Genomic DNA, 27,626 nt, shown 5'->3' with positions numbered 1-27,626 from the left:
CATTGAAGTCATGAGACCCCCTGTAGAAAGGTCTAGAGGAGGAGAAAGGCAGGGAGGTTCCTTTATTTGGAGGGTGATTTCTGAAGGAATCATCTGTACAGTTTGTTTGGAAAGTCAGCTGAATTAGAATCATCTAGCACTTGGGCTTGTGCTAAGCAAGGGTGGGGATGGGGTGATAAAAAGAAAAATAAGCCCTTTTTCATATTTTAATGGTGGAGATAACATGTAAACAATTAAGTTGATAAAATATGTATATGAGTAGATGGAAGAAATTCTGAGAGGGGAAATCATAAAAGGTGGTATTTAGTCAAATTAAAAAATTTTTTAAATTTTTTCTGGAGCTCTGATTTTTCTTTTTACTTCCTATAAATTTGTTTTATTTTTTATTTTTCCTAATTACATGCAAAGTTGGTTTTCAATATTCATCCTTTTGCAAGTTTGAGTTACACATTTTTCTACCACCCTCCTTCCCCTCTCTCATTCCCCCCTCTCTGGCAGCAAATAATCTAATATAGGTTATACATGTACATGTATAAATGTATACATGTACAGTCCTGTTTAATACATTTCCATATTGTGTTCTTTGTCCTTTGTTCTCAAAGAAGAACATGGCATCAAGGAGGTGATGCTGTGACAAGCTTGGGAATGGATTTAAATGAGGGGAGGGGCTGTGCAAAGTCACCATTCTCACTTTCTCTTCCTGAGCCTTTTGGATCCAGTGACCAGATGTGGATCAGGGATGACCAGAGATGGTTCTGGATCTGAGGCCATCAGGGTTGTGACTTCCCCAAGGTCACACAGTTAGTAAGTGTTAACTATGTGAGACCAGTTTTGAATTTGAGCCCTCCTTACTTCAGGGCCAGTACTCTACCCACATGCCATTTAACTGCCTTAGTCATGTTGTGAAAGAAAGAAAAAAAAACAAAAAGTTTTAAAAAGTGAACATAGAATACTTTACATTCAAACTTCATAGTTTTTCCTCTGGATATGGATGGCATTTTTCATAAGATCTCTTTGGATTGTCTTTGATCAAACTTCTGAGAGGAACTGTTTCCATTGAAGTTGTTCATCTCACAGTGATGACATTAATGTGTACCATATTCTTCTGCCTCTGCTCACTTCACTCAACATCATCTCATTCAGGTTTTTTCAGTCTTTTTTGAAGTCCTCTACCTCATGATTTCTCATAGAACAGTAATACTCCATCACATACATATGCAATAGCTTGTTGAGCCTTTTCTCAATTGATGGGCATCCCCTTAGTTTCCAGTTCTTTATCATTACAAAAAAGAGCTGCTATAAATATTTTTGTACATGTGAGTCTTTTCTCATTTTTTATGATCTCTTTGGGATATAGACCTAGTAGTGCGATTGCAGTATCAAAGTATATGCATAGTTTACTTGCCCTTTTGGGCATAGTTCCAGATTGATTGAGCCAAGTGTTGAAGGAAGTCTAGGAAATCCTGAGTGGTCTTGGTTAGTCATTTCAGGGGTAGGGATCAGCTGGGACAAAACCATAAGAACTGGGAATACAAAAAGTTTACAGTGAGTGGGAGAATAGAAAAATGGGGTAGAGACAGGAGTTTTCCAGTATCCTAGTCCAGACATTCTCACCTATTTTGCATTATAGATCCTTTTGACAGTCTGGTAACAAATGCCTCTACTTTGCTTTTCAGAATAATGAAATAAGCAGAATAAAACACATGGTGGAATTAGAACACTTGTGAGTTAGGTGATCAAGTGAATGGCCACCCCTGCTGGTGACTGCAGTGGAATGAGAGTATAGAGATTTTGCCTCTGTATAACTAAAAATGCATTTTTTTGTTTTCTTTGGTATTCATTGTTAATTTTATAAGAACAAGCTGCGCTTTGTGTATTCATGTTCTATATTTTCTACATGTTTTAAAAATCAAAGTTTTGGTTGATTTGTTTGTGCACTTAATTTAATAGAACCCCATGGTCTTGTTCAATAAAGTATAATATATATATATATATATATATATATATATATATATATATACACACATATACATATGTATGTGTTTGTATCAGATGTCAACAAGTCTGACTTCTACTGTTGAGTTGAGGCTTTGCCCAAGGTTGTACAAGTAGAAAGTGCCAAGCTCATAATTAAATCCAACTTCTTTGATTCTAAATCCAGCATTCTTTCCAGAAAATTTCAGAGATACTACATTATCAAACACCTACTTTGGCTAAATTGAGATGTTATACCATAATTTTAAAGTGCAAAATGGGAATTAGGATGTGAAAGAAACTAAAATGATTTTTTAAACAACTTATTTCAATCAAATCAGTTACTTAATAGAATTCAACCAGTAATTTCCCTGGACTCAAATTGTGGTTGATCAAAATGGTTCTGATAAGTGGAACTCAAAGAGGCATAGGTTTATCATTACAGGTTTACAGTCTTTCTATTTATATTTCTGAAAAATTGCATTCAAATTAAGTTCTTAAGAATTGAGTCCAGTTTTAAATGGTACATGGTGCATGGTGCAATGGAATGACATTGAATGATAGAATAATATAGTGCTCACTATATATGAGGAACTGTATTAGGCACCCTGAGTTATTTTTGACAGTTGCTATCTTATTTAATTCTTACAACAAAACTAGGAAGTAGGTGCCTTTATTATCTCCTTTTTATGGAGGAGAAAACCGAGAGGTCAATAGAGGCAAAGTGAATTGTCCAAGGTCCTTCATGCATTCTAGTGGAATCTCTGTCATCTACTACCTGTGTAACCCAGCAATGTCATGACTTCCTTGGCTCTTAGTTTTCTCATCTGTTGGACTAGATAGAGTATGTGGTTCCCTTCAAGCTTTGGTTCTTATGTGTGCATGGTAAAAATTTAGCTGGTATTTCCTGAGCTTGAATATATAAGGGGATGAGGCAGGAATAAGATACCAATGCAGAAAAATGTAATATTTTCATTATTGTGTAACTGTGTCAGTCTGAGTTGTAAAGAGAAACTTCAGTTCCTGATTAGTGAGGTTGGGGAAGTCTTCCTAGAAGAAGCTACTGGCTTGATATTTTAAAAGTTGGAAATTAACACAAAATGAAGGGGAGAGAAGGCATTCTATTCCTGGAAAATATCGTGACAAATTCAATTTAATAAATACCAAATAATTGTGTGCCAAGGATTGGAGTAAACACTCCAATATGACTGGAGTAAACACTCCAATATGAAGAAGAAAGACTGTCCCTCTCCTCAAGGATCTTACAATTGAATGGGGGAAAGACAACACCAAAGGAAATTGATTGCTGCAGATGGGAAGTGAAGTGGGCTGAAGTCCAATTTTTGCTTTCTGTAAAGGAAGGTTTGGGAATATTCTTTCCTTCAGCCCTTCAATCAAAGGAAAGAGGAGGCCAAGGGATGAGGCATCCAAGACTTGTCAGTAGTGTGTTGGTGAAATGAGGCAGAATTAAAAACATGATTGGTGGGGGTGAGGAGGGGGCATTGTGCATTCCTATAGTCCACTTTGGATAGAGAGTAGAATCCAGTGATAGGGAGTAAAAAAAGAAGCTAAAAATAATGCAGGGTAGCAACAGATTTTTGAGAGGCCTGAATTTTAATCCTTGTCCAAAGGGAGCTGCTGAAAATTTTTGAGTAGATAATAATATGTTTAAGATTATTCTGGTAATAGTATATAGGATAGATGGAGGGAGGGAGAGAATGGAAATGGGGAGATTTGAAAAGAGGGCACTGCAAATAGAAAATGAAAGTAACTGATTGCTATTTAAAAAATTCTTATGCCTTACACCCTCCTCTCCTTGACTTTTCTCACTCACACAGTGGGAGGTAGCCACATGCCCTTCCCCACCCCCAATCTAACCAATTGCCAAGTCCTGTTGTTGACTTTCATAGCATCTCTTGTGTATAGTAGCCCCTTTTCTGCTGTGACATCAGCACAATTGTGGTGCAGGTTCTCATCACTCACACCTGGACTATTGTTATAATAGCTTTCTGGTTGATCTTTTTAGCTTGAGATGCTCCCCACTCTAGTCCATCCTTCACTTAGCCATCAGTGATCTTTTAAAAATGCAGATCATCTTTTACTTAATGTAATCAGCTCCAGTGGCTCCCTATTTTCTCTAGGCTCATGTGATTTTTTTGACCTTCAGAAGCTGAGCCTTCCTATTTTACTCCCTTCCATGTATTCTGCTGTCTATCCAGTGACCCTGGCCTCCTTGCTGGCTCAACACCAACACTACATTTATACTGACTCTTCCCCCATGTTTGTAATTTTCTTTCTGTTCATATCTATCCTCTGGCTTCTTTCTAGTCTTAGCTAAAATTCTACCTTGTGCATGAAGCCTTTCTCAAACCTCTCTCATATTAGTGCCTTCCTTCCAGGTTGATGTCCAGCTTATTTCATTATTTCTTTGTACATAGCTGTTTGCATATTATTTTCACCGGTAGTCTGTGAGAGTCTTGAGATCAGGGATTGTTCTTTCTTTGCATTGCCAGTGCTTCCCACGATGCCTTCCATGTGGCAGGTCCTGCTTAATAAACAGTTGTGGACTCACAAAAAATGAGAACCTTCTTTATTGCTGTATTTTAGATGCTGGATCTGGTGTGGAGGAACTGGAATTTAACTGGGATGAATATCTAGAAGATACAGGATCCATAGCAGCTCCACATGGGTCTTTTAAGCATGTAAGTCATCACTTTATTTTCTTGACTTTTTCTGTGTATCCTTTCCCCCCTTGGATTCCTGTATAAATCTTCAGAAGATAAAATGCCTTTAAGTTAGAGTAAGATTAGCTCTCTGAGTGTGCTTACTTTGTTAAAATTGGCCATAATAGCATTTTCAATTGGTTGTAATTCTGCCTCCTAATTCTTGTCAGGTTAGTCAATTGATTCACTAACTTTTTATGTATTTCACAATCCTTGTGACTTCATGTTCAGAAGCCTATGGGTTAAACAAACAAATGATGGCATTCTTGTATATCCATTTGAAATGATCAAGCTCACAGCATCCCACAGAATCAGTAGGACACAGAACTATCTCCATCATTTTGCAGATGAGTTAATTGAAACCAGGAGGTCTGAAGTGGCTTATGGAACTTCCAAGCTGGGATTTGAACCCAGGTCCTCTGACTCTTAGGTGCTGGTCTGTTTCTACTACTCCAGCCCTTTCTCAGGAGTCCTTGTTGAGACCTTGACGTAGTGTGGTGGCAATTATTTGGGGGTGGGGGGAGTGGGAAGATGGAGTGGGAGAATCAGTTTCCAACAGTTAATTCACTGTGCTTCATCTCATTAAAAGGAGGTATTTGATTGCTCTTATTACAATAAGAACATCATAACTATCCTGTTGAGTCATATCAGTGGTATATTTGGCCATTTATTTAATAAATGTAACAATAAAAGAGAACCACATGACAGCAACGTTAGATATTTAGGCATATATCTATATAACTTAGATTGATTACTCATGAATATATCTAAACCAGGAGTTCTAACTTAAGGTCTGCAAACTTGTTTCAGGAAATATTATGATAGCTTCTTTAATATATTGTCTTTTATAATCCAATTTTAATTTATGAATTTTGGGTTATTAGATCTCATTTACTAGACTTCCAGGTAGGTGAATGATGCAAAAAGGGTAAGAATCTCTTATATGGATTTTTTTTTATCAGTCTATTCATCCTGAAAATCTTCTTAAAGTAATGAGTTCTATTTTAAAAAAAGCATTCTCTTATAGGATGGGGCTAATGATACTTTTTCTCATTTGCTGTGATTTGTTGAACAAAGTAGTGACTATATTGTCTGTACTATGTTTTTATAAATTTTTATTATGTCATCTTTTAGTCTTTGTTTTTACAGACCAAAAGATTTGTTTTTTAATATATTTTCATGTAGAATTGCCCTTTTTTTAAGTAGTTGGTTCATGTATATCCATTTTGGAATTTTCTGATTAAAATTAAATATTCTCAATGTAGATATGATTTTAATTATCCAGTTAATAAAACAGTAGAGACCCCTAGTGGCTATTTGAATTTATACTAATTTTAACCAGTTGGTTTCATGAAAAAAGAAGCAAATAAAAACCCTTTAATGTAGTCTTACTTTTTCATATATACTTATATAGAATAAATGTTCAAATGCGTTCCATGAATATGACAGTAGAAATAGTTATGTGACAGAAATATTTGACTCAGCTAATGAATCATTTCAGCAGTATTTGATGAAGTCAAGTTATGGTACAAATTTTAAAAAATATTGAACAAAATAAAAAAATCGAACAGTTCATCTATTAGGATTCGAACTGTATTCATTCAATACCTTCAAGTTATCTAGTTAACACTTAATTACTGGAAGAATCTTATTTTCAAAATCAATGAGAAATATACTAACAAAATCAGAACTGTAATATTTTGTTCAAATTATCTTACTGATTTCATTATTTAGTAAAATTTGTTACAGATTCATTCTATTTCTTTCTGGAAAAATAAATTGACTGTTGTTACCTTTGCTTTTCCATAATTGAATTTGGAATTAACTTACTCCAGGTGTTGTATGAAGAGAATGTACTTTCTTTTACCTGATTTCTTTGTAGTACAAATCATAAATACATATTACCTTTCTTCTTTGGAAATTCATCAGTAGATCATTCTGGTTCTGTTTTTTAAACTTTACCATTGAACTTTTAGAAATTTCTTAAAGAGAGCTAAATTTTTTGTTTTAATTCTACAAATATTATGTAGGGAATTCATATTATAGTTCTTCATTTTATTTTTATCTAAATTTGAGGAGATAGAGGTAGCACGGAGTAGTGGAGAGCATACTGGCCTTGGTATCAGGGAACTCTGGGCTTATATTCCAATGGCTATGACTTCTCTGAATCTGAGGTACAAATCCTTGACATGTTGAGTAATATGAGATACTTCTAGAAACTCATAGACTCCACAAAAATTTAGTGATTTAAATACTTAGAGACAAAAGTTCTATAATCATGTTTTCTTTGGGTAAAACTTTTTATTTCATTTTTCTGAAAATAGTGCCATTCCTGTTTTGGTCTACTTTAAAATAATATTAGAATTTTTGTACTTATTCTGTCTTAAAGAAAAAAATTATTTACAACTTATACGTTTAAAGGCTTTCTTTGAATAAAAAATATTGTCCATAAGAGTATTTCATCTGCCATAGATGGTCTGGTAGTTAATGAATTTTGTCATTCAGGTGGACACAAGCCTGCAGAGTGGATTTGCCCCTGGCATGAAACTAGAGGTTGCAGTAAAGTCTGACCATGAAATTTACTGGGTTGCTACCATTATTACCACATGTGGGCAGTTACTCTTGTTGCGTTATGATGGCTATGGAGAGGACCGAAAAGCAGATTTCTGGTGTGATATCAGGACAGCTGATTTACACCCCATTGGCTGGTGTGAGCAGAATAAGAAGATTCTCAAAGCACCTGAAGGTAATGGAAAATTTCCTTTAGGAAGAATAGTATCATAGCAAAATTGTGGCTATATAGAACACCTTGAATCTCAAGTCTAGTTAAGAGTCTTCCAAATAAACGAATGTTAAAAGATCACAGCATTTTCTTTTTTTAAAAAACCAGAATGAAATGAAAATATTGAATTGAAAAATTGGTTGAAAATATTTCTAAAATGTATTATTTTCTTCCTTGCTTTATTAGGCATTGAGTACTGGATGCAGTTTAACCTTTTCTCAGGGTCATAACTTCGAACATTGGTTGTATTCTTCAGTAATGTAGTGAGTCCCTTTGGGACATTTTAGACTGTTTGCCCCTATCCTACTGACCTTCAAATGCTATACTTTGGGGCTTTGTATGTGTTGCTTTGTGTTTCCTACCATATAGGAAACATGGCTATGATTTCTCATTTCCTTCTTCCCTTACAATTTGATGCTTCTAATCGAATTTCCTATTTTTGTGTTTTCTAAATCAAGTAAGTTATTTTGCCAAAACTATGTAGATTGTGAGGACCTCACACCCTTATAAGAAAAAATCAGGTTTAGTATATAAGCTTTGTGACATCTATTTTGGTTTCCCAAAGGCTTCTTTCTTTACTTCCTGGTTTTTGGGTATTATTGGCATATGTGAAATTACCCAAAACTTATGATATTTATGTATGCCTACTGCCATTTCATTTTCCTCATCTGTAAAATAAAGGGATTGGGATAGATGGCTTTTACTATCTCTTCCAGCTTTAGTTCTGTGAACTCAATATAAATGGTACTGTTTCCAAGTAAATATGAAAGCACTGCTTTACTTGGAGGAAGAAATTGAAGCTTATGTGATTAAAATTAGAAATATAAAGACAAGATGAATTACATATATTTAAAACAAATTTAAAATGTATTCTTACTCTTTTGACTCAGTATGTTCAACAAATACTGAGTTACTGCTATATTCCTATCCATTGTCCATTCAGCCACCAAAGTGATTTTTCCTAAAGCATAGTTTCTATCATGTCCTACTCAGTAAACTCCATTGGTTCCCTTTTGCTTCCAGGATTAAATACAAATTGCTCTATTTGGCATTCAAAACACCTTTATAACCTAGTATAATCATCTTATTTTCTTACATCTTGTTCTCTACCATATTGCCTTTGATCTAGTAACAATCATCCTTGCTGGTCCACAAAGAAGACACTCCATATTTTGACTTTGGGTATTTTCTCTGGCTGACCCCCTTATCTGGGACTTTCTCATGCCTTTCTGCTGGCCTTCTTGACTTCCCAACTAAAATCCCATCTTTTTATAGGAAGCCTTTTCCAACTTCTTTTAGTTTTAGTGGCTTTCTGCTTCTCCTGTATAGAGAACTCACTTCCCCCCCCCCCCCCGAGAAGTTAATTCCTTTTTTTAAGAAAAATTTTATTTTAAGTTTTACAATTTTTCCCCTGTTCTTGCTTCCCACCCCCATCCCCAGAGAGCTCACCATATATATATATATATATATATATATATATATATATATATATATATGTTAATTGTATGTATGTTTGTATGTGTGTATGCCTGCGTGTGTGTGTGTGTGTGTGTGTGTGTGTGTGTGTGTGTGTGTGAGTGTTGTTTCTTTGCTGTCTCTCCCAGACATGTTTTATGGACAGGGTCTGCCTTTTGCCTCTTTTTTAATATCATTGATTCCTTAGGTAGGAAGGTGGGAATTGCCTGACTTTGCCTTTAATGATGTATGTAGTCTTCATTAAACTGATAGGTAGTATTTCCATGTGTCGAAATGAGAAATTGAATTTGCTGAGCTCTATAAGGAAAAATAGATGCCCTAATCTCAAAGTAAATCTTTAAATGAAGTAATAGTCTTTGAAATATTATTAAAGAAGTAAATTTATAGTTGGCTTATTTTTGACAAAAAAGGGATAATTATTATTCATTTATTTTCCTATTTAGGTATCAAGGACAAGATTTCCGATTGCAATGAGTTCCTAAGGGAGACTCTGAAGGGAGCATGTAGTGCTCCTTCCAACCTGCTAGAGGGCGTGAGTGTTGATGGCAATGAAAGCAATGTGAAAAAATTTATTTGAAATTATAATGATCTGTTAATTTTTGTCTAAAGATACTTGCTTTACTTTTATGTATATACTTCATTTTTTGGGGGGTGGGAGAAAACAATGGATCTGTGATTTCATTGGTTATAAGGGACTTTGGATGAGGATGCTCCTACTACTAGTGCAAGTTGGCATCTGCTCTGCAATTTATATTCTTAGAGAGTTGCTTGAGGACACTGAAGTTAAATGATTTGCCAGGGATCACAGACAGTATGGATTAAAAGCAAGACTTGAACCCAGATCTCTCAGACTTCTATCAGCTGTGCCAAATTGGCTCTCTAGGAGTTTTTAGACATTGCAAAACAACTATCTAGTTCATCTCCTTTATTTTACAAAGGAGGAAATTGAGACCCCATCAAGGAAAGTGATTTACCCAGTCTCATTTAAAAAAATATAGCAGAAGTGATCCTGATGCCAGGGCTTTGACACTTCGTTAGTGGGTGTTAACCCTGGATGTGCCCACCTCTTAGTGTCTAGGCAATTCCAAAACTACCAGTTTTAGAGAAGGTGCTAATCCCCATTGAAAAAGGGAGTTTTGGGGCACTAGGTAGTGTAGTGGATAAAATTCGGTCTCAGACACTTAATAATGACCTAGCTGTGTGGCCTTGGGCAAGCCACTTAACCCCATTTGCCTTGCAAAAACCTAAAAAAAAAAGGAGTTTCCTCATCTAGGACTTCCTTATATTAGGGAATTTACAGATTTAATCCCTACCCTCATTGACTAGGCACATATATGGAACTAGTCATTGCTGTTTTTATTATTTATGTTTAAAGTGCAATTTTCTTTTTTTTTTTTCCATTGTTTATGACAATTCATTTTACAAGAAAGAAGAAATCCATTTCTTGGTTACAGGTCATCCTTCTGGATTGTATTGCTTACTTTATTGCCATTTTAGGTTTTTGCAAGGCAATGGGGTTAAGTGGCTTGCCCAAGGCAGCTAGGTCATTATTAAGTGTCTGAGGTCACATTTGAACTCAGGTACTCCTGACTCCAGGACCATTGCTCTATCCACTGCATCACCTAGCTGCCCCTTTTATTGCCATTTTCAAAGTATATTGCAAGAATTGGTTTTCCTTTGGATTATAATGTTTTACACCTTCCATTGGTTGCAAACATTTTGTAGGGATAGGTAGTCTTAAGTGAAAATAGAAATGCATATTGAGAAAATAAATGTATTATGGGGTTTTTAATTTTTAATTTTAATTTTAAATTTTGAAAAGAATTTTATGTTCTTAGTATTTTCCACACAAATAGCTAAGGAAATCAGCAAACTTCATTCTTGAATGGGTGTAATGAAAAAAATCTTCCTAAATGAAACCAAATAATGGACATACAGAGTTCTCTTGGAATGCTATTAATTTGGTTTTTATTTTGATTAGTCATCTATAGCATATAATCACCTTGTACATAGCAACAAAAATGTAAAAGAACATGTAGGGTTTTAGTCAGTAATCTTTAAATTTTATTTAAATATATCGATGGATCTTTTATCTCTTTCTCTTTGGGTACTCCCTCCTCTAATGTAGAGTTATTTTCTATGATTGCTGTCCAGCTTTTTAAATAAATTCCCTTCAGAGGTTCTAACTAAAACACTAGATGTCTTATTTTGTGTCTCTTGTTATTTCATGAATACAAGCAATTTTTAAAATTGTTCATTTCTTTATTAGTTTATTCTAGTTATTTAACATTTTTGAACCCTGATTTTTGTATTTATTAATTTTGCTGTTGCTTTTCTTGTATGTAATTATGTCCCCCCTTTTCACCTGCAGCTTCATAAAGGGAAGAATCCTTTGGATCTCATTGCACCAGGCTCCAGACTGGAATGTCAAAATTTCCAGGATTCTTTAAGCACTTGGATTGTTAATGTAATAGATAATATTGGGGGAAGATTGAAGTTGCACTATGAAGGTCTGGAGGATTCTGACCAGTTTGAACAGTGGTTGTTTTATCTGGATCCATTCCTTCATCAAGTCGGTTGGGCATCTCAGCAGGGATATGAGCTTCAGCCTCCAACAGGTGAAGAATGATTTTCAGAAGACATTTTCTATGAATGGATTATAATTGAAAAGACTAATGATTTATCATCTTCTCCTGTATTATAGAAGCTCCCTTCAGTACATGTAGCAAAGATATCATTAAAGTTTATAGGACTATAAAAATGTAAAGTTTATGATTATTATATCTTAAATTTTCTTCCAGTTTCATTATTCCTAAGTCCTTTGCAATGTGTAATACCAATTTAAGATCACCAAACTGAAGTAAAACTGTTAAGTAAGGAATTCAAATAAGTAGCATTCATGGAATGGCAAGTCTTGTCAAAATGTATATTTTTAATGAGAATTTCAGTTACTGTAATATGTTTAAAGTTATGCTGTTTTAGGGCATTTTTTGCTACTGCAGTGGTGTACTCATTGTCCAGGCACATTTTGCTGCTTGTTTTAAATTCTATACTTAAGCTTAACTCCTCAGCTAATAGTAGCATTATTTACCAAAGTATTGAAAATTAGTAATAAATTGCTTAAGTGCCTCTTGGGAATAGGTTTCAATTTTAGGGATTACTTTATACTCACACTTGTTATTAGAAATTAATTTCTCATTTGTGACATTTGAACAACTTTTTCCTTATCATCACATGAACTTCCACTTTATTTTTTTGCTGAAGCTATTAGACATTTGAAAAGTGAGACAGAATGGCAGGAGATCTTAACCCAAATTAAAGAGGAAGAAGAAGAATCATTGATACCATCTGACTTATTTAAGGTAAAAAAAAAACTTTAAAGATATTTTCCTACTGACAAAAGTGGTTGTGGGAGGTGTGTATCTGTAAAAGAAGTTTTGAAAAACAGTGATATATTATTTCTTCTTAGAGTGGTTTCTCTTATTGATTTAATTTAATATAATATATTGCATGAATGTCTTCAAAATACTTATTTCTTGAGATTAATCTTTTTGAATTGGTACCCAGGAAAGATGGTTAGTGAATTAGCTAACCCAATTTCTGTTAGAAGATTGAGCTAACTACCATAATTATTTGACATGTATTTGGGATAGTCCAAAAATTAATTTTGAAGCCATCAGCCATTTTAAAAATGAGGCAGAAGATTTTAGCATCTTTAGTTCTTATTCCCATATGGTGTTTTCATTTCAGGATAAACCAGTGATTGGACATCATACATTTTCTGTAAATATGAAATTAGAAGCGCTAGATCCCTTGGCTCCTTTTGCGATTTCTCCTGCTACAATTGTGAAGGTAAAAAAAGAACTTTAGTTATATTTTTACCTCCCTTCATGCCATAAGTGTGGTGCTCAAGAGGTTGTTAGGAGGTAATTCAAAGCTTTTTATTCCAAGAAATATCACATGTCAAGGAGATTTTAGATCAGAGATTTTAGGACTTCATAATCATCTGAAAAAAGTGACTTTAATTTTATTGTATTAGGTTTTATGTCTTGTTTAATGTTGAATGCAATTAGGGTGCAAAATTCTTGAAGTTAGCAGGCTCAAACAAATTTAATAGTATAATGACAGCTAATTATAGACCGCATCCTCTTCCTCCAATCCTCCATCCTTGGTTCCACAAGGTAGCCAGATAGATCAGCCCAGAATCAGTGGGAGAGAGAGTCAAAGAAAGGAGGAAGCATCTGATGTTGTACCCCAGAGGAAGAGAGAAGGCAAAAATGTCACCAACAACTGAGGGCAGCTTATGTTTGCATTAAAGTTTTTGCAGGAATTGATATTTATGGATCAAAAGCAACTGAGCAAGAGAATGTCATATAAAAGGAGGTCAAACAAAGTGGAGATTGTTGCTTTCATTTGGTGTGAAGAGTGTGGAAACAGGGAGTTTTGTGTTACCCTTCCCGAGGTACACTGTGTTGGGTGGTGGTGGAGAAGCTGCACTCCTGTCCTGCCTTTGCACCTTCTCTCTAGCTTTCAGGTCTGGTCAGTGACACAGCCTTGTGCCACATTATCATTTTATTACTATTGTGACTGGTGGCATCATTTTTGTCATGCTTACTGAAAGGGAGTAGTAGAGATCCAGTTTCTGGATTGGGAAACCCTGACTTCAAGTCCTGCTGTCTAGTGGCTATATGCCCTGGAGTAAGGCTTTGCCCTCTCTGTGCTATTAGATAATTTTTTAAGGCTCTGAGTTTTTTAGAGAGGGTGCCAACTGCTGGGGGCAGAGTTTACTTACTCAGAAGTTCCTTAGAAGTCTGGGCTCTGTTCCTGTTCTTGGTGCTGATAAAATAATAATGTGATGCAAGTCTGAGCGAGAAGGAACCTTGAAGGTCACATAGTTTAATCTCCTAATTTTATAAATGAAAATATAATATCAATTAGGTCAGACCCAAGGTCAGACAAGTACTACATTATAAATCTGGGATTTTTGACTTGAGGTTCTCATCCCCAAACATATGCTCTTTCTGGTTTTCTGTTTTGTTTTAAGACTGGAAGAGACTTTCTCTTTTCCAGATTATAAGGAGGAATGATGATTTCATTTTCTTTTTCTTTTCTTTAAATGGAAAAAATATTTCACAGAGAAAATGGGAAAAAAAACAAAAAAGCATAGAGGAATCCTAATCTTTGTTAAAAGTTTATTTGAGGATGGAAAGGTTGATAGGGAATTTAAGGAAGAAGGACCACTGAACATTTACAACTGTCTGATAGATATCAAACTTTACCTGTAGAAGTGGAAACTATTCCATCTGAGATGAAAGAGATTCTTTTGTGTCAAGGAACAGTGATGTAGAGGGAGAATATCCATTACTGGTCAGAAGAAGAAGAGATAAGTTGTGGTGTTTCTGGGTTTCTTAGTTGGTGACTCTTCTGATGTAGCCTATGTTCCAGGGACACATATATAGAATGTGATAGACTGCCTGCTGAAACTAATCAAACTAAACTAGTAAAACCAGGTAACTATTACATACTATGAATGGTACACATGAGGATGCAAAGGAACTCAGAACTAATAATAATACTGAATATTATAAAATCTTGGGAACAAGACTTTAAACACCTTGGGGACTTTGGGAATATTTTTTATTATAGCTTCTAATTGAAGCTACAGGGAGGTATCTGATATCCTAAATTGAGATTTGAATTTCTGAGACTACAGTAAAATTTTGAAATATTAGGTTCTTGGATAGGGAAAATGTATGCTTAACAGTGATAAGTAGATAAAATAGGTATTTGCTTAGTCTGTGAATCTTAGTAAAAGGGCTTTATCCTGAAAATGGCAAGATAGAAAGAAAGCTGTCCACTTAGATTTGTTGAACTAGTTATCACCAAGTAGCAAATATGTCACAGAAGAATATCAGCAGAGAAGATCAACGTTATGTTACATATCAAGATTATATTCAAGAAAAGATCATTTGGCCATAGATGATGTTCATCCATCATAATTGAAGAGGACCATGTAACCAAAACAGAAGACATGACTTGCATAATTATATTTATTACCGTGAGGGGAGTATTGTACAGAAAACATCCTTCTCACTTGCCTTTACCAGAACCATTTCACCCTGTGATCTGATCTGATAAGAAAAAAGACTTCTGGTGATGGTCTGGTGCTATGGGAGTTTTTGGCTCCTGAGAATGGTTTTTCCTCATATCAGTGAGGCTCCTTGGTGCTCCAGCAGCACCAGGCAACATGCCAGTGTGTGATAATCTGACAACAAAATGGAGACTCTCAGCATATGAGACACTATGATGTTTTTACGACGTCAGACTGCTACGAAACAAGTCAATCCAAACCTGTCTTTCGATGGACTGATCATCAGTATGACCTATTCTCTCAGACCTTTAAACAGTAGAACAGTTTTAGCTTGCCACTCAAAGGTCTGGGATGCTCTGCTCTTAGTATACTCTCCAAGGGTCAAACTCAATAGATACTGCTGGAACTGTGTTGCTTTCTAAAGTGTGGACCCCTCCAAACCCCTTCCAGGATGGCCCTGCTTTTCACAAGGAAACAGAACTCTCTCCCAGTCTCCTACTGGCTTCTCTGTATGCCTCATGGGGTCCATCTTTGCCTCTCTGGATTCAGGGATCTGAATCTGACTCTCCTTTGAGCAACTGAAGACAATGAAGGTCATCACCCAGTCCTTTGGAATGACTTTTGCCTACCTATCTCTTGGACTGACTGACTCAGGTTTAACTGCTTTTCACATGGAACCCTGTTAGGGACTGTTGTATATAGGAGCACTGTAAATTATCTTCACCTGGTGTCCTTGAGCACCAGAGCTTTATCTTACTAAGTGCCATGGAGTGGGAGTGGATTAGCGATTCTGAAGGATATTTAAGCACTGGTATTTGGTTAAATAAATGGAGATCTTGGAGTATAGGATGGAACTTGTCTTCCTTGTCTCCTGCCCCTTCAATGTTGAGGGAGTCCAGACAGGGACTCAAAATATGGCACCGGTACAGGGACAAGAAGGCGGCGTTATCTGAGTGAAGTTTGGAATAAGGACACAGCAGATACAAGCCAGAGAACCAGGCGACATCCCAGAGCAGAGGACTCTGGAGAAAGTAATAGGTTGATTTATTACTAGGGGGGCTTTTTTTTTTTTTTGGCAAGGCAAATGGGGTTAAGTGGCTTGCCCAAGGCTACACAGCTTGGTAATTATTAAGTGTCTTGAGACGATTTGAACTCAGGTACTCCTGACTCCAGGGCCAGTGCTTTATCCACTACACCACCTATCTGTCTAGGGGGCTGATTTTGAACAAAGAGGTATAAAATGAAAGTGAGAAAACAATTAAGTATTTAACATTTAGAAGTCAGGGGAAGTGGAGTCTCTGAGGGAGGTGATGCAGGGGATGGAGCTTCTTCTTCAGCAGGAATCTGTGCCAGTGTCATGAACTGGATGGGGAAGACCTGTCTGCTGCTCCTTTTGGCTACGGCTGCTGGCCTGACTGCTATGCACGTTAAACATGATCCAAACCCCTAAACCTATGGGCAACTGTAGTGACTTCTCTTCATTTCCGGAGACCCTGACACAGACCCTGACGCTGCAACCATTGCCCGGGCCACCAGAGGGCCGTGAATTGCACATTAACTGTGCTTCCTGTGTTGAGCGATGGTGTCACATGCTGTTGTACAGTTTGTTATAGTGATGGCTACTGTTCACAAAATGCAACAACTCCAAATTGTACTGTCAACATCTTAAGTAATTTCAAATGCTTTCTCTCATTCTCTGCTGTTCCCACCCTCTGCGGAGGGAGGGAGGGGAGAAGGGAAATCTTCCTTTTTGGAACTTCGAAACTCAAATTTTTATGTCTCAGATGGAATTCAGGCTTCACTTCATAGACAAGACCCCTCCAAAAACTTATTCTAGAAATAAAGGGGACCCCCCCCATGCCTTCTTCCTGGTTTGGGGAGGAAGGCGGGGTTGGGCAATTGACTATGTTTTTCAGTAGATTGATTGGGAAGCTTCATGGTTTAATTAAGAAAAAAGGGGAAGAGGATTTTTTTTTTCCTGGGATTGGGAAATTTAGATTTTGCCTTTTGAAGGAAGCCTGTGCTTATGGTTAATATTTTGGTGTGTGTGTATATGTGTGTATTTAATCATCAATAGGATGTTTTTACATCTCTCTACTGGCCTGGAGAGGTGGGAAAATGTTTCTGTATTTTGAGATTTTGGTGTCAGCCAGGGTATCCAACAATCTCACTTTTTGATAAGTTTGAAATACAAAAGAATTGTTTTCTGTGTTTGTGTTAGTGTCTAAACTCTGAAATAGGTAAAGTTAAAAAGTTACTCCTTTTACTTTGGAATTTGAGTTTGATTGCTTTGAAAGGTTTTCTGTTGGCAGAAAAAAAAACTTTGTAATCTTTGTAAGTTGGGGATAAAATATATTTCAAGGAATTTAGGAATATTGATTTTTACTATTGATATTTGTTTATTTTTGAACTTTTGTTTACAATTTGTATGGCATTCATTATGTAATAATTTTGTTTAAAAAAAAAAAGACAAGAAGGGTGATATGTTAGAGACTGTTGTGTATGTAAATTATCTTCACCTGGTGTCCTTGAGCACCAGAGCTTTCTCTTACTAAGTGCCATGTGAATGGGAGTGGATTAGAGACTGGAGAGGTATTTAAGCACTGGTATTTGGAGAACTTGTCTTCCTTGTCTTCTGCCCCTCCAGAGCTCACCTGGGGAAGATTGAGGGAGTCCAGAAAGGGACTCAACAGAACCCCTTCTCCACTTTGACCTTCAGAGTTTTCATTTAAATATTTGCTATGTGACCATAGATGATCTGTTCACAAATATACACAATCTAGGGAAATTACAAAGTATTGGAGATCTTAGAGAAAAAGGCATATTAATCATTTTGTTGAGGCCTGATAGAATGACATTTATGATTGGAATCCAGCTTTGGAAAAAAAATTAAAATATTCCAAAATAGCAAAATAAATCACAGAGGTTGGCTCATGGAATAGCATTGTAAATTAAAAATGAGGTAGGTAATAGTCTTTTTATATTCTACTGTGGAAAGACTGAATCTGGAATTTTCCCTGAGTGCCACATTTTAATCAGGACATTGACAAATTGGAGTATGGTGAGGGTACTGGGGACCATGCTGTATGAGCACTGAAAGAATTAGAGGTTTTGAGAAAAGAAAAGTAGAGGGTAAATATAACTGTTAAGAATATCTGAAAGACTGTTTTATGGAAGGAAAAGTAGATTAGTCTTCATTTCCTTGGCTCTAGAAGACAGAATTAGGAGCCTTGAGGTGGAGACACATTTGGAATTCTCTCATGATTAGAGGTGTCCTAAAGGAGAATTGGTTCCACACATTGGCTTCTCTGCAGAGAATAGTAAGACTTTTTCTGGTTATTGTAAAGAGTTCATGTTTGGTTGGACTAGGTGATTTCTGAGATGCTTTTTAGCTTTGAGATCTGTCTAGTCTGTTCTGTAGATGTACTTAATACACATTTGCTGAATTGGATTGTTTCATCCCTGAGGTACCACAGAGCTACAGGAACTGTTCTAAGGCTTCTAAGATTTTTTTTTTTAAACTTCCTACCCCAGAAAGGGTTTTGTCAGTAATACCAATTAGTGTTCTTAGTGAAAGTCTCCTTTCAGTCCCTGGGGATCCCAGTTAAGCATAGTCTTTTGAGCTCATGTTCCTGTGTCTTTATAATTGGTAAGCATGGAATTAGCCATAGTTGTTTAAGACACTTGTCCTTGAAAGTCATATGTAGACATTTGACCTAGCAATGCCATTACCAGGCCTATATAAGGACTTACATGTATAAGGATACTTATAGCAGCTCTTTTCTGGTAGTACAGAGCTAGAAATAGAGGGGATACCCATCAGTTAGAAAATATCTGAACAAATTGTGGCATGTGATTATGATGGAATAATATTCTACTGTAAGATAAGATGAACAGGATGCTCCTTGTAAAACCTAGCTACACTTGTATGAGCAGGTGAATGAGAAATGTACCACATACAAAGTAACAGCAATATTGCAGAATGATCAATTGTGAATGACTTGCCTTTTCTTGGCAATACTGGGACCCAAGATTACTCTGAAATCCATTCCAAAGACAGAGCTGATGGTATCTTAATAGACTGAAGCATACTTTTAAGAAAAATTATTTTAATTGAGGTTCTCTTTTTTGGGGGGGAGGAGGGAGGGCTATGTTTATTCTCACAATATGACTATTTTGGTTTTACATGACTATACATTTTTAACCTATATCAGATAATTTGTTTTCTCAATGAGGTGGAGTGGGATTAGAGGAAATGAGAGAAATCAGAACTCAAAGTTAAAAAAAGAATGTTAAAACTTTGTTTTTACATGTAACTGGTGAAAAATAAAGTAAAATAAAATATTAAACAGAAAAAAAGAGTCACATGTAGAAATCATTTAATGTTTCTTGAACTTAATTTCTGTTGATTAAACTTACAGGTGTTCAATGAAAAATATTTTTTGGTGGAAATTGATGATTTGCGACCAGAGAATCCCACAAGAAGATCCTTTGTTTGTCATGTTAATAGTGCTGGCATTTTCCCAGTACATTGGAGTTTAAAAAATGGTTTACATCTCAGCCCCCCTCCTGGTATGTACCTTTCTAGTTGAACCTGTGAACTCTGATCTTATCCTTGAATCAAGATTTATTGTCAAGGAACATTTTTCAGGATCCTTATTTTTCTCTTTCCATTCCTTGTTCTCTGCTCTCTTTGACATATTCTTTTTTTTTTTTTAAATTTTTATTTGGGGTGGCTCGGTGGTGCAGTGGATAGAGTACTGGTCCTGGTGTTGGGGGGACCTGAATTCAAATATGACCTCAGACACTTAATACTTACCTAGCTATGTGGCCTTGGGCAAGCCACTTAACTCCACTGCCATGCAAAAACCTAAAAAAAAATTATTTAAGGCAATGGGTTAAGAGTGACTTGCCCAAGGTCACAGAACTAGGCAATTATTAAGTGTCTGAGGTTGGATTTGAACTCCGGTCTTCCTGACTCCACTGCACTATCTAGCTGCTCTCTCTTTGATATCTTCTTAAAATTAAGTTGGCATAGCTATAGATTTCCAATAAAGAAATATTAAGGAGTTGAAAGAAAATTAGCACATTAGATGAACATTGGTACCCAGATCTATAAAGTTGATTTGGAAGGTACATTTCATTGAGCTTCATCAATCATTCAGTAACTATTTATTAAGTTCCTATGTACCAGGCTAGGGAGACAAGGACAAAAACACTCTCCTGGGGAAAATGGAGCATGTACATACAAGTATTTAATGAATGTATATTAAGCAAATAAATATAAGGTAATTCTTTGAGGGAAGGGATAGCAACTTGGGGAAATCAAAAAAGGCTTCATATTAGAAAGGAGTGTTGCACTGCAGACAAGAGTGCAACATATGACAAGAAACAAAGATGGGAGCAAAATAACATGCTAATTTGCTTGGACTTGAAGAGATTGTGAAGGAGAATAATTTGTAATAATTCCAGAAAGGTACACTGGAGACTAATTGTGAGATGCTTTAAATATAAACAGGAATTTAGATTTGTTCATACTGGCAATTGAGAACCACCAGAGCATCTTGACATGGGGGACTGACATGATTAGACTTGTACTTTATTGTTTTTTTGAATTTTACAGTCCCCTCCCCCCAATCTCGCTTCCTTCCTGCTTATCCCCCACAGAGGGCAGTCTGATAATCTTTACATTGCTTCCATGCTGTACACTGATCAAAATTGAATGTGTTAAGAGAGGAAATCATATCCTTAAGGAAAAAAATAAAATATAAAAGTTTAGTAAAATTACATAAGAACTTTTTTTAAAAATTAAACATAATATAGACTAGTACTTTAATAATAGCATTCTGAAAGTAGTGGATGATGCACTGGAGAGGGGACCAACTTGAAGCAGAGATCAGTGATGAGACTTTTGCAGTATCCAAGCAAGAAGCAGTGAGGACCTGTCAGTGTTGGCCATGTGCATGGAGAGAAGGGGAAAGATGCAGGAGATATTCTGGGGATAGAGTTGACAGGATTTGGCCACACATGTTGGATTTGGATATATAATGGGAGAGAATGAGACTCAGAGTTAAGGGAGATTTCTAGGTTGCAAGTCAAGGGACTGGAAGGAAGGGAGCTTACTTAATAGAAATAAGTAAGGAAGGTTTGTGGGAAAAGTTAATGAGTTCTGTTTAGGGCACACTGAATTTGAGGTGCTGTGGAAATGTCCAATGGACATTTGATGGTATGGTGCTGCCATTTAGGAAGACTGAATATATAGACTTGGAATTCAACTGTGTATCTTTGGAATGGATGAGGTGTTCAAAAGGGAAGTGTTGGAGAGAGGAGAAAGGAGGGCCTGAGGCAGAGCCATAGGTCACCTTCACAATTGGAAGGCAAGACGTGGTTGACTGTCTTCATACAATGTGAGGATGCTCCTGTCTTGGAGAGGGAGGCTAGACTTCACAGTGAGTGGGAAAGGAGCAATTCTTCTTGTTGGTGCTTATGAGTGAGGCCTTCTGCTGAAGAGCAGCATCATCAAGTAAGACGTTGTAGTTTTGTAGAGAATAAAAGCAGCACTTGGGACTTACTAAGTGCTTATTTTCATCTCACCTTTAAAGTAGTGTGAGAGCCTTAGAACAAATTTTTTGCACTGACTATTTCATAATGACAAATTTAGAATTATTTGACTGCACTGTAATTTTATGATATAACCTATTAAAGTAAGTATAAATACATGGAGAGTTTTCATTTTTACATAATTTTAATAATATTGTTGTAATAATGGAGTATGTTCTCTGTATATGTGTTCAGAACTAAATATAACATAATAAATGAAGCGCCTATTCAGGCAGGATTATTTTATATACACACTCATTGAATGTTCATTTCTGAATATATCCTTCCCTCCAACCTAACAGTCCATCTATTCTTTGTAACAAAGTGAAAAAAACAACTCCCAAAACAGTGCATGCAATATTCTGTGTACATGAACACAGGTAATGAGGGGGAGGAGAGAGATACATTTCTTCTCTTCTTCACTAGGCTCAAGCTTCTTAGTCATTATAATTAGACGATATTCAGTTTTGTTTGATAGGACTCTCTGTTTACATTGTTGCATTGATTGTGTATTTGTTTTCCTGGTTCTCCTGTTAAGTCTTCTTCATGAGTTTCTCTGAACTGTTCCTATGTGTGGTTTCTCACAGCACTATAATGCTCCCTGACATTCTGAGACATATTGAGCTCTTGCCTGACCTAGGGGCTGCTACTTTGTTTCTGGCTCCACCAAAATTTTCTGCTGGCACCTTAAAGCTTAAAAAGGAACTTTTTCAAAGCTGTCCCTGTGAGGTCTATAGTTATAGGTATTTTCTCTATTTTACAGATGAGAAAACAGGACTTTGAAAGGTGAAGTGACATGTCTGTGCTTTTATGACTAGTAATTGTTAGAGCCAGGATTCAAATCCATGTCTCTTAATTTCATTTTAAATTTAAGTTAATGTATTTTTCTCTAAAATACCAAAATACCCTTCAAATATGCATAAGTACTTATCTAATTCAGAATCCTTTAACATGTAGACATACATACAGAGGTGTACGTATATATTGTTATATAATGCCTATACAATGTGAATTAAAGTTTGAAACAATGATAATAAGTACTTCAGTAGCCATTCTTACTCTAGATAATTTTTTAATTAGTAAATTGAATTAGAAGTATAGGGGTGGGTGGATGTATGCACGTGTGTATGTGTGTGTGTGTGTGTGTGTGTGTGTGTAAGACTTCTGAAGAATGAAAATTGACAGCTTGATTAAAGAAGACTCACTATGACTTATGGGATGCTAAAGTACCTAGATATGCATAAATAAAATATATGTTTTTGCTGTTTTTTTAGGCTACCCAAATCAGGATTTTGATTGGGCAGACTACCTCAAACAGTGTGGTGCTGAAGCTGCTCCACAAAGTTGCTTTCCTTTGGTAAGCATCTTTCTGTCTGTGGGGTCATTGTTCTTATATCAATTTCCATCCCATTTCCTATTAAAGTTATTCCAAAATGAATTGTATCTATTTAGACTATGACCAGGTTACACATTTAAAGAATTATAGCGGGTTAGAGAAAAATGCATTTGCTCTTAAGTTTAAATGATTTATTTTTATCTAATCAGCTTTATGTCTAACATCACAAATTGAGATCTTACTGATTTTTGGGAAAAGTTTAAGTTCAACCTGGAAAACTTATAAAGCTAAATAGGAGAAAATTGCTGTATAAAATGTATTTAAAGCATCTTTTCACATGTGCATACACACTAAAACTATAGAACTGTGTTCCTAATTGACTTTTAAAGTATTGATAGAAGTAGAAAAGTGAAAATTTTTTGGTAAGATGTGTCAAGGGAACAGCAACAAAAGAAAGGTATTTTTAGCTTGCCTTTTGTTTAATCCATCAGGAAGTATTGAAGGCCTACAATTTGCTAGGCCCAGTGATAAACAGTGAGCATACAAAAAAAGGCAAGAAGTGGCCCCTGCCTGAGAACTCATTGCCCAATTGTCTGAGGAGATAATGCTTAGAAGGCATCCTTCTTCCCAAGTGCCTTTTGTTTCCCTGCAGTGGAGTTTTGATTCATATTCTTTTTCAGCCAATTTCAGACCATGGCTTTAAGGAGAACATGAAGCTTGAGGCAGTGAATCCTACTGATCCTGAAGAGTATGTGTTGCTACTGTTACTGCAGTGAAAGGTTCATATCTGTGGCTCCAGTTGGAGGGTAGGTGCTGCCCAGAGGGCTTTGTCAGTTTTTTTGTGAGCATGTTCTCTTTTTTTTCCTTGATTTTTATTTTGTTTAGAAGTAGCTAGTTCTTCTTTGTGTATCAAACAGATCAAATCATTAAGAACAGGACTCATTTAATGGCTAATTGTGAAATTGAGACTAAAGCATAACTTTTTAATTGCCAGTTTTGATCTTTCAAATGTTTATGGACTATGTGATTTAATACACATCATTTGAAAGGGAAATTTTACATATCAGATGATAATTTTTTGGTGGGGGTGACAAGATTATTTAAGAATAATTAGTGGGACCTATATTTACTCTAGACATTAGGTTTTTGTCTATCCTAACCAGTATCTTTTTTTGTGACTTTTGAAATGAAAAGTGAAGGAAGGAAGATAAGGTACATTTAGGCACTGTATAGTATTATAAATGTCTGCTGCCAGTGAAGTTTCCTTGTGGAAAATGCTGTGCTAGGAATAAAGACTAAAGTTGTCTTTGTTACATCCCTGTTTCATATCTTGCTGCTAAGTCAGTAAGTCCTCAAGTGTTTATCCAGTACTTGCTTTGTGTGGGAAGGCTGGGAATACAGAGAGAGGGAAAAGCTGTCCCTGCCCTCAAGGAGCTCCCCCTACAGTCAGCTGACTGGAAAGGACAGCGTGTAAACCCTCTGGACAAGTGATGGAGAGGGGACAAGGGGAGAGGCTAGGTGAAGGAGGATTGGAGAGGTAGGACTTGAGCTGATACTTGAAGTAGTCCAGGGGAGTTAGGAGGCAGAGGGGAGCTGAGAGAGGTCCAGAGTGCCAGAGCATTAGGTTTTGGAAATAGGTTGCTGCTCTCCATTTTTATAGTAGCAATCCAGGTAAATGTAAGAACTGTGTAGAATTTCTGTTTAAATATTTAATATTATTTAATTTGTATCATGCACTATTTCAGTACATTTAAGCAATGAATTGAGTTAGAGTTTCTAATAAAGGAGTTTTTTTGCTTACTAGGTGTGCCCTTGTATTATAGGGAGAACTCTTGGTACTTTAGAATGGGCTGATTGGTTTTCCTTTTTTTGTTGCTCTCTTTTTTTGCTTACTAGGTATGCCCTTGTATTATAGGGAGAACTCTTGGTACTTTAGAATGGGCTGATTGGTTTTCCTTTTTTGTTGCTCTCTTATTTTCAAGAGGTAGATTTTCTTTTCTGGTGCTCTCCGAATGCTTGGTGCACTGGAGAGAATGCCAGGCCTGCAGTGAGGAGGAGTTGAGCATGTCTCCTGCCTAGAGATGGGATCTTAAACGAGTCTTCACCTGTAAAATGAATATAACAAGAGCCTCTATCTCATAAGGGTTTTGTGATGACACATGTCAAGTGTTTTTGTGTACCTTAAAGCATGAAATGCTCCAATACTTTGTGCATGCTTTATTCCAAGGTATGGAAAACCAGGAGTTTTGTCTCGAAGTGACCTATTAAACAAAATATGTGATCCAACAAATCTTTGTTAAGTACTTATTCCATTATAGTAACCATGCCTCCAGAGCACTGGGGATACAAAGATAGAAAATGACACAGTCTGCTCTCTGTTGATGTCATTGTTGGTATAGAAGAGTAGTAAGACATAGAATCTAGAAATAGACTAACAGGCTAACTTTTAAAATTTTTATTAGGCTCTAAAAAACCAATCCCTGAATTCATTGTGAGTGTGGAATCCATGAATATCTTCCCTGTGAGTTGGTGTGAAACTAATGGATACCAGCTCCGATCTCCTCGTCGAGCAGTAGGTATGACTGGGTTTGAGGACCAGGGGATGGTTCTTATAAAAATGCTTCCAGTTATGATGAGTCTTACTAGCATCTCGCCTCAGAATTTCTGATACATTTGATTCATATATAGACTCTAGAATTCTAATCATGCCCCACCATGTGTTCAGTTATCAGATCACAAAAGAATTTACAGTGGTAAAAATAAAACCTCTCAGCTAGCTTCATGTAAGTCATGAAGAAGGCTCTTATTCAGCTGGAACATCAGCAACGAGTCCTTACTACAAGAGCGAAACTGAAAAGGGCGAAAAGGAAGCTTTGGTGTCAGTCAGCATAGTTCACTAGATAGCTCTCCTGAGCTTCTACTTATTACCAGGGTAAGAGTCTGAATTTCTTCATTTAAAATTTCTCAGCAGTAAGATGTCTACTAACAAAGCTTTTCTTTTAGTCTTAATGTGTTCAACTAGTTTTTAGGCCCAGAAATGAAGTTTAAGTTTAATGAATCTGTGGGATGAAGCTATAGAAAGTCAAGATGACAGGATACAAATACATCTCATCTGCTCCTTGCCTATGATCAGATATCTGATTAGTCATAGACACCTCATTTTAATTGCCCCAAAGATACTGGTCCCTCTCCTGGATAATTCTGTGAAATTTTTAGGGAGGGAATTTTTTTAATCCTATCTCTAGATAATGTGAAGCCTTTTATGTATCCTAAAAACTGTTGATAGCCAATTTCCCCCCTCTTCCTCATTACATTTAAATTGATATTGCGTTTTTAAGTTCTTCAGAGAAAAGTGCCAACATATTAATTTAATCCAGTGCTAATGTGAAGAGATACTTAATTTTGCATAACTGTATTTTGATATTAAAATTATAAAGTTCTTCTATTCATTGGAATTCCTATTAATTAGTATCATAATATTGGCACCTAGCTCATGAAGATCAAATAACAATTGTAAAGTGTTTAGCATGGTGCCTGGCACTTAGGATTATCATCATCGTCATCATGTCCTAAGTCAAATAGCAGAGAGAATACCAATTTAGAAAGCAAAATGCCTGAAGTTTAGACAGCAAATAAGAGCTAGAGGTCCTGGCTCAGCAGAGAGAAAAATTGGATCTCATCAGAGTCCCTGTGAGCCACCCTTTTTTTTTGTTTAGCTATAACTTGTTTTTTCTTTCTGGTTTCATTTATAGAAAAGATATCAATTGCTATGATTTACCTCTTGTTGATCATTTTACCCAACAATCATTAGTTAAAGTTGGTTGATGATCTGAAAGCTATGTGGTTTACTCAAAGAAGGAAAAAAAGTCTCATCTCCATAGTGATAAAAGTTGTCCCATTCCCTTTTCTTCACAGTGTTAGGAACCAATGGCTTGTCTCTTTCCTTCATTTTCTACTTCAGATCTGCAGGACTTCCAGTTCCCTATGACCATAGAGCAAAGTCCAAACTCCCTAGGCTTGAGTTCAAGATTTTTCACAACCTGAACCCAGCCCACCTTCAAATGCTTTTCCCAGGTCTCTTCTCCAGCCAAACCTGTTGACCCATTCTCCTCAAAACATACTTTATTTGTCCTTAATGCTTTGCTAGTATGATTCCCTCTTCCCTTCCATCTCTATATATTACTCATTCTTCAGTCTAAATTGAAATCATAATTCTCCAAGGAGCCTTTTTTTATTTTTATTTTTTAAAAAATCAAAACTGAGAGATTCTAAGCATTCTCTTTTCTGCCTTCTGTTACTGTCACTGCAGAAGCATGGGTTTATGTGGGACAGAGTTCATTTTTTACTTTTCTCTGTTTCATGGATTATGAGGTCCTTAAAAAAAAATCATCACCAAGTGGCTAGCCTTCTCTGTGGTTCTTGAAAGACCTAAATGATCTTTTATGGGGACCATTTTAAAAGTTTTTCTAGCACGGTATAGAACCTGCATCAGTTCATGTTTCACTGACATAATCTTTGAGGATTTTAAGTAACTTCCAAACCACAAATAGGCATCCAAGTAAGGCTTTGTGGAGTCCTTTATGTAATATAACTTGTTACTATTTCAATTGGTGTTATGTTTAATATGTAAGTTAGTTTGGAAAG

At 36.2% G+C, this 27,626-nt stretch overlaps 1 protein-coding gene across 1 annotated transcript in view; it reads left to right on the top strand.

The window, feature by feature from the left end:
- SFMBT1 (Scm like with four mbt domains 1) overlaps positions 1–27,626 on the top strand; it is a 227,305-nt gene that overhangs the window by 164,764 nt on the left and 34,915 nt on the right. Inside the window, 11 exon segments of the mRNA XM_074198215.1 lie at positions 4,582–4,676; positions 7,203–7,443; positions 9,399–9,487; positions 11,327–11,573; positions 12,220–12,317; positions 12,706–12,807; positions 19,468–19,618; positions 22,921–23,003; positions 23,663–23,729; positions 23,732–23,788; positions 25,445–25,558. Coding sequence (XP_074054316.1) covers positions 4,582–4,676; positions 7,203–7,443; positions 9,399–9,487; positions 11,327–11,573; positions 12,220–12,317; positions 12,706–12,807; positions 19,468–19,618; positions 22,921–23,003; positions 23,663–23,729; positions 23,732–23,788; positions 25,445–25,558 — 1,344 coding nt within the window.

The sequence above is a fragment of the Macrotis lagotis genome, chromosome 8 (assembly GCF_037893015.1).
Source record: "Macrotis lagotis isolate mMagLag1 chromosome 8, bilby.v1.9.chrom.fasta, whole genome shotgun sequence".
Taxonomy (NCBI): domain Eukaryota; kingdom Metazoa; phylum Chordata; class Mammalia; order Peramelemorphia; family Peramelidae; genus Macrotis; species Macrotis lagotis.
This window is presented reverse-complemented; position numbering and strand designations above follow the sequence as displayed.